Source organism: Archocentrus centrarchus, chromosome 1 (genome assembly GCF_007364275.1).
Source record: "Archocentrus centrarchus isolate MPI-CPG fArcCen1 chromosome 1, fArcCen1, whole genome shotgun sequence".
NCBI classification, from domain to species: domain Eukaryota; kingdom Metazoa; phylum Chordata; class Actinopteri; order Cichliformes; family Cichlidae; genus Archocentrus; species Archocentrus centrarchus.
In genome coordinates, this window is record NC_044346.1 from 23,077,822 (window position 1) to 23,093,019 (window position 15,198).

General features: G+C 39.2%; 1 protein-coding gene across 1 annotated transcript; it reads right to left on the minus strand.

Annotated features, from left to right (window-relative positions):
• Positions 1–219: 219 nt before the first annotated feature.
• On the minus strand, positions 220–3,323 carry nfam1 (NFAT activating protein with ITAM motif 1). Its single transcript, XM_030741773.1, has 6 exons — positions 2,986–3,323; positions 2,407–2,655; positions 1,973–2,094; positions 936–1,061; positions 730–840; positions 220–614 (listed from the first exon to the last, which is right to left on the minus strand). Exons 1-6 carry the CDS (start codon positions 3,077–3,079, stop codon positions 552–554), a joined length of 765 nt encoding a protein of 254 aa, XP_030597633.1. The 5' UTR covers positions 3,080–3,323; the 3' UTR covers positions 220–551.
• Positions 3,324–15,198: the final 11,875 nt, after the last annotated feature.

Here is a 15,198-nt window from a genome sequence, read left to right on the forward strand (position 1 = left end):
AAATCAGTACTAACAATACAGTAGCAAATTAAACTCAGAAAAGAACCATCAGATTTTGATCCACCATGCAATATCATCTGGAAAGCATCTGATTGGCAGTGTCTTCACTTTTCAGCATGACAATGATCCCAAACACACACACACACACACACACACACAATGGAACACTATTAGTCATGATTTGCCCCCCCCCCCCCCCCCCCCCCCCTAGAGCTCAGACCTTCACATTATTGAAGCAGTGTGGGATCATCTTAACAGAGAACAGAACAAAAGGCAGCCAGCATCCAAAGAAGAGCTTTTAATGTCCTTCAAGAAGCCTGGAGAACTATTCCTGAAGACCACTTAAGGAAATGACCAGAAAGCTGCCTAAGCAAGTTCAGGCTGTGTTGAAGAATAAAGGTGGTCATACCAAAAGTTGTCTTTTGAGCATATATTTTTACATTGTGTTTTTTTGTTGTTTTTATTGGAAGAAGATTTTTTCACTCTAATCTGACACAGATTAGAATAAAACAGCAAAACACTGGATTACTATCCCACACTCATGAGATGATTTAAAAGTTCTCATAAACAGACTCAAATATGCCTTCATCCTGGTCTTTTGTCGTTTGCACCGCCTGTGGAGGCAAAATGAGAGGCAGGTCAACAATTACAGGTTTGTTTGTTTTTTTTTTCACACCACATTATTTTCTCTGATAACATCAGATGTGAAAAGACCCAAAGTTTACTGACCTTTTTGTTGACTTCTTTTTTCTCAGGTTTAGCTGTGTTTTGGTCCTCCTCTCTGCCACCAGGTGAGTGGTCCAGTACATCATAAATAGACCTGGGCCGAGGCTCTAGACTCTGAGAAAATTCCTCATGTCAATGTCTAAGAAAAATGAACACATGAATGTAAGGAAGTTAAGGTGAAATACATGGATGAGGAGAGAGGTGCTCACAGCATAGAAAGACGTAGACTGAACAGCCGTTACATCCACGCTGTCGGCCTCCTTGTTTTCCCATTCCTCTTCTTTGCTTTGCTCTGTTTTTTTGCCAGCACCTCCATATTCAGTGAGTTTCTCTTTCTAAAATGAATGACAGGTGAGTAACACACAAACCAGAGTAAAAACACAAGGGTTTACTTGCGGTGTCGTGCTCCCTCACAGCAGCTCTCTTTCCAGTTTTGTGCCTTGTGACTGTTCTCACAGCTAATATCGTTCAATTTCATGTTTGTATCCAATGCTCTTGCTGGATAAGAATGCAAGTCCGCTGGAGCTATGAAAGCAGCGCTGCCACTAACAAGATCATGAAATTGAGTACCTTATAAAGGAAGGTATTAGGTTTTCTGGGCTATCTTGTGGTATTGTGCAGTCAATGTATCAAAGGCAGCACTGTGATCCAAAAAGCACTAGGAGTGAAATTTGGCTTAAATGAGTGTGTAAATGGTTATGATTCTGTAATTCGGTAACAATGGTCCCTGTGCCATTTGTGAGGACATAAAGAAATTACAAAATTCATATCACGCAACTGTTTCCGTTAATTTGGGTTTTGTGGTTGGAAGTCACAGATGAAACTGCCTGAGGTTGGACAGCTGTTTGTTACTTGCAGTAAACTTGTGCTTATTGGAAAACAAACACTTATTAAACTGAAGTATGATCAGAATTTGTGTTGAAAATGTAGTAGGATAAATGCAGTTTTTAATTCAATTTGATGAGAGTGTAGCTTTCACATCATCAGCCTTTTTAAGGGTGACATGCCTAAGTAGTTTTTTCAATCAGCAGCCCAGCACATTCAACTTACTGTCGCATGACTGATGATTAATAAAGATTATTAAAGATTAACCAGATATCAAGAAACTGCCGGTCAGTAAACTATTCTTTAAAATTGTGTGCAGTTAAAACCTTTGTTAAAACATCTCTTATTAAATAATGAAGCAACTCTGGTGTGTTGCAACATGCTATTTCTTAACTGTTGCTTATAACAGGACACATCTTACCCAATGCCCTCTGAAGACATACACTGAGCCGAGCACACTGAAGATCAGCAACACACAAGTAATGATGGCCACAGTGGTGAATTCTGTATACTCAGGAATAACCGGTTCTTTGTAGCCCACAGCTGGAAAGCACGCACACACACACACACACACACACACACACACACACACACACACAAACAAAATGGACTCTGCTTTATTTGATGAAGGCGGGAGATTAAAAAAAAACAAAACAAAAAGAGAAAGAAGGGAAAGTTGCAAAATTGTGGTCATTCTATGATTGGACAGCAATTTATCTGAAACAGCAAAAGAACTGAAGAAATACAATTAATCAGTTTCTCATACTATATCTCAAGGCAGTTCTACCGAGTAACTGCCATAAAGATATCTTGCAGTTTGATCTTTCATCTACGTTTTCTTTTTTTTGTACTAACCTGTCACTCGAAGAAACCAGTGCACCTTGACTGTTTGATACTGGCAGTAGTAATCTCCTGAAATCTTCAGGTTTTTCAGCTGCAGCTGCTGTTTGTCAGTCTTTGCAGAGATGGTATGCTGGTATATTTGATTGTGGTTCGGATCAAAGCATGTCAAATTGTCCTCGATTGATGGTGTCTTCAACTTATATGCAATATTGAGATCTTCACCTTCAAAGGCCACAAAGACTGTGTGCTCCAGACTGATATCTTGAGGGGACATAATGGAAGTTTATATTAGAGCGGAAATTATTCAATGCTGAGCAGCCTTAAAACGAAAATAACAATGACATTTTTCAGTTTTGATTTCTTTCTTTTGTTTTTTTTTTGGAAAAGGACTGAAAAAATAACTTTCTGTGAACCATTATTGTTTTCTGACTTTTATGTAATTGAACAAACTTAATATCTTTGGATTTAGACAAAAAAAAAAAAAAAATCACTTATTTTTGGTATTTATAGACTGAAGGGTCAGTCACACACATAAGCAACAGAAAACATTCATCTCAGTCAAATAGTCAGAACATAGCTGTGGTGGCTTACTTGGTGCATCCACTGCTGAGCACATAGAGGGGAGGAAAAATACAGATATCCAAGTCAACTTGAAGAAAGGGGTCCAAAACTGGTGAGATTCCATGGTTTGTTAGAAGCAGCTACAGTCTTCTTCGATGACAGTGTTTTGTGACTCTTCTGACTGTTAAGTTTCCTGTTTCTGTCAAAAACCACTTCCCCAAAAATGTTTCATGGATACTGATTCACTCACTCGCTCACTGAAGCGAACCACCGAAAACAGCACTTACAACTTCGTTTAGCACATGGCAGAGAATATTTAATCCTGAAAACATTAAAGGTTAAAGACCCTAAAAGGCTTTGTTTTGTGTTCAGAATGACTACTTCTGGTTGTAGTTTGGTGTTACATCAGCTCCTGGAAGCAAAGTGCAGTGTTGGCTTTCCTCCACAGTGAGACAGTGTTGGAGAAATAACAGTGTGAGCCATGAGCGCACACCTCGTCATGTGATTTTTAAATGACAGAAAAAAAAAGACTCAAGCAGGGAGGGGAAAATAGTGTGTGTGTGTGTGTGTGTGTGTACATGTGAGTGCATGTGTGTGTGTGTGTGTGTGTGCATGGCTGGAATTTAGCTGAAGGTGACAAATTGCCTGTTGTTAATGTGAACCGGCTGTCGATGGTAGTGTGACTTCTTCACCGCAGTAACTCTCTGCTGATTCGCTCTCTGAAGCTGCCAGTGGAGATGTGCAGATGTTAAAGTGTGGCAGTTACTGATATTTAACTCCATTTGTCTTTTTGCCTTCACGCCCTCTTCCTTCTCTCCGCCCCGCCACCTGACTTGTGTTTTTCTTTTTGGATAGATTACTGGCCAACTCTGACCTCACCTCAGCTCACAGTATGAAAACAGACATAGAGAGGGGAAATAACATCTGGATGCCAGTCATTAAAGAGTAACTCATTCCTTTCATATGCACTATAATGCACTTCTTTTCTCTTCTCCTTCCTGTTGAGTGAAGTACACACTAAAAACCCAGACAGATTAACGTTCAGGTTTACAGGAGCACAGTACAGAAGGGCACTTACCCTAAATAGTCCTCTTAAATCTTGCGTGCCTCACTGAAGCTTTGAACCAGATGAACTGGAATCACTGTGCTGTTTGTTTCTGATGCTCAGTGTGAACTTGATCATGCTTGCATGCCTTAATGCACTGATTTGATGAGATGTGGTTGGCTGATATGAGCACCTGAACAAGTATATCTGTTAAAGGTCAATGTATATTATTATTGACGATTTCATATAATATCACTTTAATATTGCAGCTGGTAAAAGTGGAGCTAATTTCATACATTTTATGTTCTGGTGGGTAGTTAAATGTCATATTGTTAGTTGGTTTAATCCAAAATAATGCATCACATATTGTATATTTACTAGATGTGTGACTATAAATCTTACAGCGTAACTAGCTCTCTAATACGTTACACAGTGCACTGAAAATGTATAGGCTTAAAGTTTAACAGCAGTTGAAGGGAGTATAAAATGAATATAACCATGGACAATACAACATGTTTCTCTCCTTCACGCAGTTCTAGCGTAAATACTACCAGCAGCTCCTTCTTAGAGTTGGATATCACAGTATAGAGGGCAGAAGGTGTTAAACAGAGACAGATAAAAAGGGTCTATAACTCAAATTTTAAGGAGACCACAGTGCAGGTCTGCAGAAATTTGATCTTTCACGAGAGTAATATTACAGCGTCTAACATGCATATACCTGTCTGTTCGACAAAGGAGGCAAGACAGAAGGATGGAGAGACAGAAAGGACAGGCAAGTACAGGGTAAATCATATCTCATAGAAGAGGATATGCCACACATCTCGCAGCAGCTGGACTGCAGAGTTTTGTGTGCATGAGAGGGAAAGAGAAGGAGTGGGAGGTGGGCGTGTGTTGGACTGTTGAAGATACCACAGTTCCCGAAGCCTGAACTTTTTTTTTTTTAAGAGCTCAGTACTGGACCTGCCGCACTCTTCTCTTAATTATTCCACAGCTGGGAGACGAGGGTGGGGAGAGCATCGGAGAAAGCAGGAGAGAGGGGAGAAGAAGTAAGTAGAGGGACCGTGGCAGTGACGGGGTGGAGAGGCAAGAAAAGCAGCGACATCTGGTATTCAAGCTGCATGGGAGAAGGACTTCCTGCAGAGTCTTAAAGCATCATCATCATTTCAAGTCGTGAGTATCGGCTCATTTGCTCATTTTATCTGAAACGGCTCCCAGCTTGCGATACTTCTGCCACTGCGACATTAGTTTGCAAAGTTGAAAAATGTTATTCCAGCACAACCACAAACCATAATCATGACAGGTGACGCGGTGCTGGTTTGTGTGTCGCTACTGTGCGGCTAATTTTCACTCCCCCTTTGATCAGCCTCCAAATTGAGACCTCCTGAGAAAATTTACAATACCTCACCAGTGAGTCATCAGCTTATTATTGTCCAGTATGATTCACAGATCTGTCATATGGATGCAATACTGATGTTTTGCTTTTCCCTTTCCTTGGCTGGTTTTCTGGATCGCCTGCAGCCTTTCTCCTTCCGATCCCAAAACTGGACTCCAAAAAATTAAAACTTGTCCTTTTTTAAAAAAAATTGAATTGCTGTTTCTCTCCAGACACACAGCCTGGAAAAAGCCTGTTTTCTACATGCCTTCAATTTGACAAAAAACAAGATTTTGGGGGTTCACATCCTGCCCCCTTGTCAAGTGTAGCTGTCTTGTCATCAGTGTGATTTTACTGGAGGCAGAGCAGAGAAGTTGTATAAGAACCCAGTGTTTTTTATACAACTCCTTTTTCCCTCTGCAGTTCCTGAAACTGCATGATCAAAAGTTTTGAAGTTTGGCTCAGTGATTGGGAATATTTCATGAGTCTCCAGTACGTTGACACCACCAATGATCTTTTGAACCATTTACCCAGTTTTCAAAAATAAGGTGCTGTTGGACTCAGTGGATCAAGTTATGGTCAAAACAGCCTTTAAAGCCAGTAATTTAATTTCATGAAAAAGGCTGGAAATAAAGCTACCAAACTGGAAGTGAAGTTATATTTCATTAATACTTTGAACTATCAGAATCATACTGGAGAAAACATACAGGGTACCTGAACCCTTAGGAAGCACAAGCCTGCTGCTCCTCTGAGAACTGTGGAACTGTTGAAAAATAATTAGTTTTTCAGGTAATAAAGTACCAGGTCCCAAGCCTGAGACATTTCAACCTGGATTTCATCAAAGGAGGTAAAATTCTTTCATGTGTACATTTTTATCATTCTTTACCAGAGTCAGCACAGTTAAACTCTAGCCCAAAGCTCACAGTCATCTGATGGAGTTTAGAAATTTTACAAAACCATTTCTGAGCTACAGCAAAGCCATCAAAGAAGAAGAAGAAAGGATCATGTGAGACCATAAATATTTAAGTGACAATTTTAACCAACTTAAAACACCACTGAGTGGCTGCTGTAATGACAGTTATTACTGGCATGTGCAATGAATCTGTAATTTATCCCAAAGACTGTATATATAAGATGGACATAGCCACTGCAAAGTCAGCTATCAGTTGAAATCCCATTGTAAAGCCTCAAACTGAGCATTTTTGCAGTCACCATCTTGCTGTTTTCAATCTGACCAAGAAGCAGAGGGACACTGCACGCTCACTGTGCAGCAACTTGTCAGGCACACATTACCCTGCTTTATCAACACAAAAGGAGACACAATTTACCAAATATATTTTATAGTCAGTAAGAACAATTGTGACCATAAACTTGTGGTAGTAGTGGCATCATTTTCTCATAGACTTCTATACAATCAGACTACTTTTTCCAACCAGAGGAGTTATTAGAAAGTTGCTGGCCATTAGAAAGAAGACATGTTTAAGATGTTTCTACATTGGTTTATTTTTTACGCCCGGAAACTACGTTTATCATTATACTGGCTACAATTTGTCTTTGATCAAATGTTTCCATTTATTAAACAGTGATTTAGCTTAGCACTTACTGATTCCAAGAAACTGTCCCAACTGAGGCAATAAAGTAAAATGCAATTAAACAAAACATGTTAGCAAAGTTGCACATTGCACTGCCAAAAAACTGCTTGCCTCTTCATTAATTAGTGGTACCTGAAGTTGCTTTAATTTCTACCCCTCTTAGTCGGAGGTGTAAACACATTTCATTTTGCTTTTCTTCTACTTCTGCTTTAAAATAAAACAAACAAACAAACAAAAAACATATATGTAGGGTTGTTTATTAGTTTTCAACAGATGACATGGGGATGTTCTCTTTTTTTCTTTATCTTTTAAAAGGGGGAGCGTGTATCTGCTCGACATGGCCCCTCATACTGTGTTGATGACGCTGATGGTGGTTGCCACGGTAACTGGGACCTATGCAGCTAAGGAGGAGAATGAACTGGATTATGGGTACTGGAACTACAGAGAGGGAGGTATAAATCATAAGCCTGTGTTTGATCTCTTCTGTTTGGAAAAATGGAGCTCATAAATCACTGCGCGTTTGAAGCTGTGCGTTATAGCAGCTGAATGAAATGCATCAATCTGAGACACTTTAGAGAAACAGTCTTTGGACAATTAAAACACATGCTTTCTTCATTTTCATGATTCATACAGGATGTTTTGCTGCTCTGTAAATTGAGGTCTGATGGTGTCAACTTTTGGTTTCAGCTGAGAGTGTGAATGTGGCCTCAGTGCGCAGTGTGACCAGAGTTTTAGATGCCTGGGGAAAACGCATCTTCAGTGAGATCAAAACTCTGCTGCATTCACAGCCCAGCACGCTGCTGCCTGACTACTCCAGGTGGGCCTAACCTTTATCACCCATCAACATGATGTCTCATCAGCCTGGGGCCAGTTTAGTTAATTTCTCAGGATTAGATCAAATAGTTGCTTTTATTTGATTAGATGACTTGTTTTTAACAGGAACTGTTTTTACTGCAAATGCTTGTTTCTTAGGCCTCCTATGCCTGCAAGAAGAGTTCACTCTAGTTTTTTATTTCCATTGAGGCTTGTTTTATTCAGCCTACAAGACTTCATATTGTATTATGACCATATACACACATTTCCCATTGCTACCTTGGATATAATACTATATATGCCCACTGGCCACTTTGTTAAGTACACCTGTTTAACTGCTTGTTAATGCAAACATCAAATCAGCCAATCACATGGCAGCAAGTCAGTGCATTTAGGCATGTAGAGATGATCAAGCTGACCTGATGAAGTTCAAACTGAGCATCAGAATGAGAAAAAAACATGATTTAAGGGACTTTGAATGTGGCATGGCTGTTGATTCCAAAAGGCTGTCTGAGTATTTCAGAAATGGCTGATCTACTGGGATTTTCCCACACAGCCAATTCTAGGGTTTGTAGATAATGGTCCAAAAAACAAAAAGAGAAAGAAAATATCCAGTGGGCATCAGTTCTCTGGGTAAAAATGCCTTGTTGATGCCAGAAATTGGAGGAGAACAGCCAGACTGGTTTGGACGGTAACAGTGACTCAAATAACCTTAAATAATCACTTGTTACAGTCAAGGTGTCAAGGTTAGGCAGTGTGGCAGGCAGGATGTGGACCCAAATGCAGGGCTCGGGAGGCTGCACGTGAACTCAGAAATACACAGCTTTATTGCTGCTTACTCATAAAATACAAGGAGACATGGAAAAGTTCAACAGGAGCAAATAATCCAACATACTAGGATTCACAGGAGAACAGAAAACAAACTGTCATGAGACAGAGTGGAAACAAAACTGAACACAATGCACAAGAGACAGGGGGCTGGCAAAATAAAACAGGAAATGACTAAACACAAGAGAAATGCAGACTTCACACGAAGGACACAAGAAAACAAGGAATTAAACATAAACCACAACCAAGAACTCTAGATTTCTGGGACCGTGTTACAGATATGTAGTGAATAGACATGAAAGCTGCAGCTCAAGGTTTCAGTTTGACTGTGGGGACAAAGAGGAGAACCTGTAACAATATTATGATTAGAAATGAAAGGTCTGGAGGGAGTAAAGCAAGATATTGTGACACATGGATCCCATTTCAAGATGAACAATTCTTACTATCAACCTCAGTTTATCTTTGCAGCACCTATTACATATCATACAGTATATTTTGGCTCAAGTATATAAATTTATCTACAGTTAAAATTGATTTCATACAGTGCCTGATAGTCGTCCTCTGAAGTTAACCCTCCTCTGTTCCTCCTGCAGAGTGCGCCCTCTGTCCGAGTCTGTCAACGACCTCTTCAGGGAAGTCTCCCTGCTGCACCGCCGCATCACTGAGCTCTCTCATCGCCTAGCAACGCTGGAACCATTTCTCCGTCGCTACGGCTACCAGGGGGAGGATGGGGAGGGTGAAGAGGAGGCGGAAGGCGGGCGGGCTCAGAGCCTGAAAGGGAAGGTGGCAAGTCTGGCCCGGTACACCCAGAGGACTGCGGTGAGCCTGAGCCCACCGAAGGGGAGCAGGGTGGTGGGGAGGAGGCGGGTGAGAGTCCTGAAGAATGGGGGAGTGAAATTGATTCAGGGTGACACATAGACGGATGGACAGAGCGGAGAGGAGCGACATGAGGAGGGAGAAAGTTTGTGGCTTTTTCAGGTTTACCAAAATAAAGTAGAATGTATGAAATCCCTTTATAAACTGTTTAAAGTCTCTTTATATGCAGAATAACCTCTGATTGTTATTAGTGGGACACAAAGCTTTATTAATAAAGTCTGTTACTATCAGGATTTCATTGCTGTTGTTGCCTCATCAGTGTCACTGCTCACGTTGATCATTATTAATGCACCAACTTCTTTGGATCACCTCGCTTTATGGATCACCTCAACCTGGGAAACAACCTTCACTCAAAAAACTGCTCTCATAAACATAAAGCAATAATTTTGAATAAAATGCAGCTAAAATATATAAAATCAATGGTTTATTTATTAAAATAATTAATCATTAAGGAAAGTATGCTTGGTATAAAATGAATTTATTCCACTCAAGTAAATTTGATTTTACCAGATTCCACTCAATTTAGCATTTTACATTGTGTTTATGTAACAAAATTTCATGGAAAATTAAATGTAATCAAATCACTTAAAGTCAGCATTTTGGGTATAAATATTTTTTTGAGTGAACACACTTAATGGCTGTGTCAGAAGTGCCCAACTACTTTACATGGCCTGTGTCTAATCCATGTAGATGGATTAGATAGAAATAATGTGACAGCAGAATCCAAAAATCTATCTGATATTATGGACTATTCAGAGATAAAGAAAATGATTCATAAACCAAATAAGCCCAGATTGATTTTAGATGTAAATGAATCAGCATCAAATCCGTATTGAATTGTCTTCTTGCTGTTAGAGACTGTTTTATATGTATTTACGTTTGACTTTGAAAGGGCTAGACTCTTCTGAACATTTACCTATCAGAAAACTGGGGTGCTGAACTAAGCATACAGGTAATATTAGATTAGAAATTGTGCCAAATGGTTAAATCTACACCATAAATCCAATCAATATCAGTGGGCACCAAATCTACTAGTGTATTAACAAGTGGCACAAAATAAAATGTCCATCCCTTTTCAAACACACGTTTCTGTCTGTTTTTATTAAAGAGCATTCCCACCCTACAAATGAAGCAGCACTCCCACACCACCTGGATTAAATATAATGTCATATTACAAAAGAAAGTTTTAAATGGGGTGGTGTGAAGTCGAAAAAAGACTCATTTCATTTGAGCAGTGATGGTCAAATCCTCTGGCATGCACCCCGCCATACTCACACACACTTAAAGAAGCTGAAAATAATTCACAACCCACAATTTTTATTAATCACTTGCAATTAAAAAAAAAAATCCACATTTAATTTTACTTAAATAAAGGTGCATGTCATGAGCACAAGTGCCATGAGTGTTGCTTCAGGTTTTTTTTCCTGGTTGTCTACACCATACCTGTAGGACTGTTTGAGAATCACTGCTTTAGTGCAATGATAACCAACATGGTGATAGCCTACAATGAGACAGGGTTCAGGGTGCTTTAAATTCAATCAGGGAGAGCATTTAAAGGACAAGGACAGTTTTTTTTTTTCAAATATCTGAAACTAGGCATGGACAAATGATTTCAGGGAAAGTGGTTAGAGTGAAAATCCACAGTCCCGTAGAGAAGTTCTTATGTGAGGAGAGCATCCAAACAAGCTGAATAATTACATAATGGTTTTAATGAATGAGAATGATTAGATTTTTCATGTTTCTTCAGCACCAAAGTAACTCACTGAGAGTTGCTCCTGCATGCAGAGCACATAATAAAAAGAAAATCAAACTTTTTTTTTTTTCTAATAGAATTCAATACTGCCTTAAAGTGTGGCTCGTGTGGCAGCCCACAGTGCAACTCACTGTATTCATGGAAACGTTAAGTATACTTTGTTTGATTTAATATGCAAGCCTCTATTTATTAAAAACATGAAGCCATCCTTCAAGCACTGCTGACAGGACGACATTCTGAAAAGTTGCAGATGAAGGCAGCTCTCCTTCTACCTGCGCATGTCCTAACGAGGTGGATGCCGTGTTTTTGCCACAGGGTGTCAGTGCTTGTCTGCTGCCGTAATCACACGCCGCTTTACACTGACTCACGCAGGCTGATTTTCTTTCTTTCTTTTTACTCAGCTGAAGTCCGGGAACGATCCTCGTGGGCCCAATAGGGGGTGCCTATTATCTGCTAACATAATTATACTGTTTGTTTGCGTATGGTGATCGTGTGTGTGCGTGTCTTGAGCGCAGACAGTGAACTTCATGCCTTCATTAAAACTTTGCCAAGTGTTTCTACAGCAACCAGTTTCTCCCAGCTCCTCTTCTACAACCACACTTATCATCCTCACCGCATACTGCAGAGTGGCATGTCCATTCTCTTTTTTTTTTATCTCACTTTAAACTTACAACTGCACCTTAATTCCCTTAAAAAACAAACAAACAAACAAAAAAAAAAACAACTCTCCCCGCTGCATGGGTTTCTTCCCACTCTTTTTCATACTGTAATCTGTAATCTGTACATCAAACCACCACACCCCTCTTCTTCTTCCTCCCCCCCTCCTCTCTTTGCATTTCTGTCTCCCCTCTTTCCTGCTACATGTGGGCGTTCAGCTCAGGCTGTACTTTCCATTTTGGTACTGTATTGTCAATGCATTGTTGCATCCAATCCAGTTAAGATGCTGTGGGAATACTGTATAAATCTCCCTCCCTGTCTCTCTTCCTACACCCCTCCCCATCTCTGGAAAAAGAGCCAGTTGCTAGGTAACAGTTAATTGTCAAGAAGTAGTTACATGTGTTGCAATGCATCCTGGGGTTGTTGGGTTGACGGAGGGACCGAAGAAGTAAGCAAAATAAATGGCTGATTTTTTTGGTGTTGTTGTTTTTTAAAAGCTGATTAACTGATGAAAAGGATATTTCTTTGCCTCACCTCGTTCTGTTCGACCATCCAGGACTGCAGCTGTTAAAAAACTCTCCCTCCAAATCTGTACGCAAGGCATCGGTACATTTTCAAACCGGCTGGTTTCTTTAAATAACTCCTGTTGCTGGACAAGAGTAAAGAGAGAGTCTGAAGAGTAAGGGGAGGGGGAGAGAGAGGTTTTTGGGGGCTTTGATCTCTGCTGCTCGGTTCAGTTTGCATCACTTCTCCTTTCCCTCAATACATCTCCCATTATTTTTTTTTCCTTATCGCCTCTGCCTCGCTCATGCCTCTTCATGTTGTTTCCCCCTCTAGTCTATAAAAACTCTTGTCCAACATGGTTGAATAACATCATCTTGACATGATGAGAGCCCTGCTTATTGGAAAACAGAGAGGGACAAACAAAAGATGCAATGAAAGAGCAAAAGATGGCATTCTGCTGCAGTCATAATTTCACAGGACTACAGAGGACACAATAATGCAATCCCTTAGAATAGTGCATATGAGGTATAAACAAAACAAATATAAAGGCCAACCTACAGACAGACACACACACACACACAAACTGCAGAAGAAAAATAAAAGACCGACTAGCTGAAATTTCTTATTTTTTATTAATACTTAACACTTTTATTCCAAAGAGACAGAAGAATAATATTTCTCAGCACTTATTTTCACATTGACTGTGTTTAATCTCATTTTCAATATTACTAAATATTCAATCAAATTTGAAATACTCTCTGCACACAAGTAATTTCTCTCCATACAAAAAAAATGCAAGGATGGAACTAGATTTTTGTCGTATGTACATTTTTCACAATCTGTACAGCTCTGGGAATAGAGTTGTTCGATCTTCTGTGACCAAACACAGCAAAACAGAAGATTTAGCTAAAGAGGGACAAAAAGAGACTACCTCTGTAAAAATGCAATAGATAAACTATTGTGCTTTCTGGGTACCAATTATTGATGGTGCTTTACAATTTCCCCTTGTGAGAAAAAAAAAAAACAACCAAAAAACAGCCTTCTTAACTGGTTGAAAACAAAAATAAAAATACAACACTTGTTAAATGTGTGCACTATCTGTGTAATAATAAATGACTGCACATATCCTGGCCTGAAGTCATTACAAAAGCAATTTTGCATGGGGACCTCAGAATGAAAGATTTATCCCAAATAGATGTACTCTTTGCTGTTGTTTTGTACAGATTTTTTTTATCAAAAGTCCATGAGCGTGAGGTAAAGTATTTACATACAGCTTTATAGTACATGTACAATAAACGGCTATATCTCTCACACACACTCTGTCTCTCTTCCATATGAGCACATACAGAGGTAATCAAGCGTATGTTTTCAGGCACATACAATAACAGAAATAATGAGCTATATATAAAAGGAAATAATAGTCTAAATAATTTTTAAAAAAGGCTTCTTGAAGTGACAGTGAGTGTAAAGCAAGAACTCAGCCACAAAGTATCAAGAATATGATATAAGGTTAACAATAATTCTATCTGTACCTTAGTGAAAAGTTTTACTCAATTTAGGCTTTTGAGTATAACCAAAAAATTTTGACCTTTTCGATTGCTCTTCTCTTACACAAACACACACACGCACACACACCTAGAATACTACATGGATCATCAGTACCAGTGAAAGTGATAAAATTCCAAATATCATTCAAAAACACACACGTTTTTGGGCTAAAATTGAAGATTAAAAAACAGAAATAAAGAAAAGTGTATACATGCAAGTGTTTACAAACACTAGACAACCCCCCCCTTGTATCATACATACTGACTTGTCCATCAAGAGAAGGCAAGTCTTCTAAAGATATGACTGGGATGTTCTACAAACTAAGTATTAGCTCCATTCAGTCAGGATTGTGCTTTAGAGATATCAAAATTTGGTTTGGCAACATGACTTAAAGTCAAAATGGACAAGTGACTTTAAGTAGAATATATACTTTTCATGAATAATAATACAATTTAAAAGGCAGAGAGCAGGAAACTTAAGAAAAACACAACTTAGTTTTTGTCTTCAGAATCAGAGCAGAGATCGTCTGCGTGTCTGATGTGGATTTGGAAGCTGCCTTTTGAGCAGCATAACAAACAAATCAAGTAAATAACAAAGGTGGTGCATTTTACAAAATGTCCCCACCTTATTCTAGTGCGCTTTCATTTCTTTATTCCTTTGTTCCCCTACATTAATCTGCAGTTGGCACAATCCACACAGGACTTTGAACTTGAGGGCACATTTTCTTCATCAAAATCTCAGCGTGTGAAACAGATTATGGCCTGGTGGAGGGAGAAATCAAGGCTACGCTACATAATGAAATGACTTTTTTATGTTTTATTTGAGGGATTTGTCAATGATGAGGGGAGAAAGGATGACTGAGTACACAGAGGGGTGGATTTATTGTATCTCCAGGTCCTCTGCATGATAAGAACCTTAAAAGTTGAAATGCTGCTGATTTAGATGAGAAGTTTGATACTGTCAAATATGAGGCTACAGTCAGTTAGCTCAGGTCAGCATAAAAGTGGAGAACAATCAGCAAGCCCAGGGCTGAAAAATAAAGCTAAATTTGAACTGTAGTTCTTTCAATGGCCTCTTGAAATAAATTAATTCCTGTAAATTAGCTTGGCCGACTTTACATCAAAAATAAACTTATACAAGAAAACAGTTTTTGGACTCTTTTAACTTGTTTTATCTTTTACCAGTTGTACGGGATTCTTTTGTATGAGTCACCCTTTTAGATTTAATAAAGGTTTAAAGTTAGCTTACATATAAT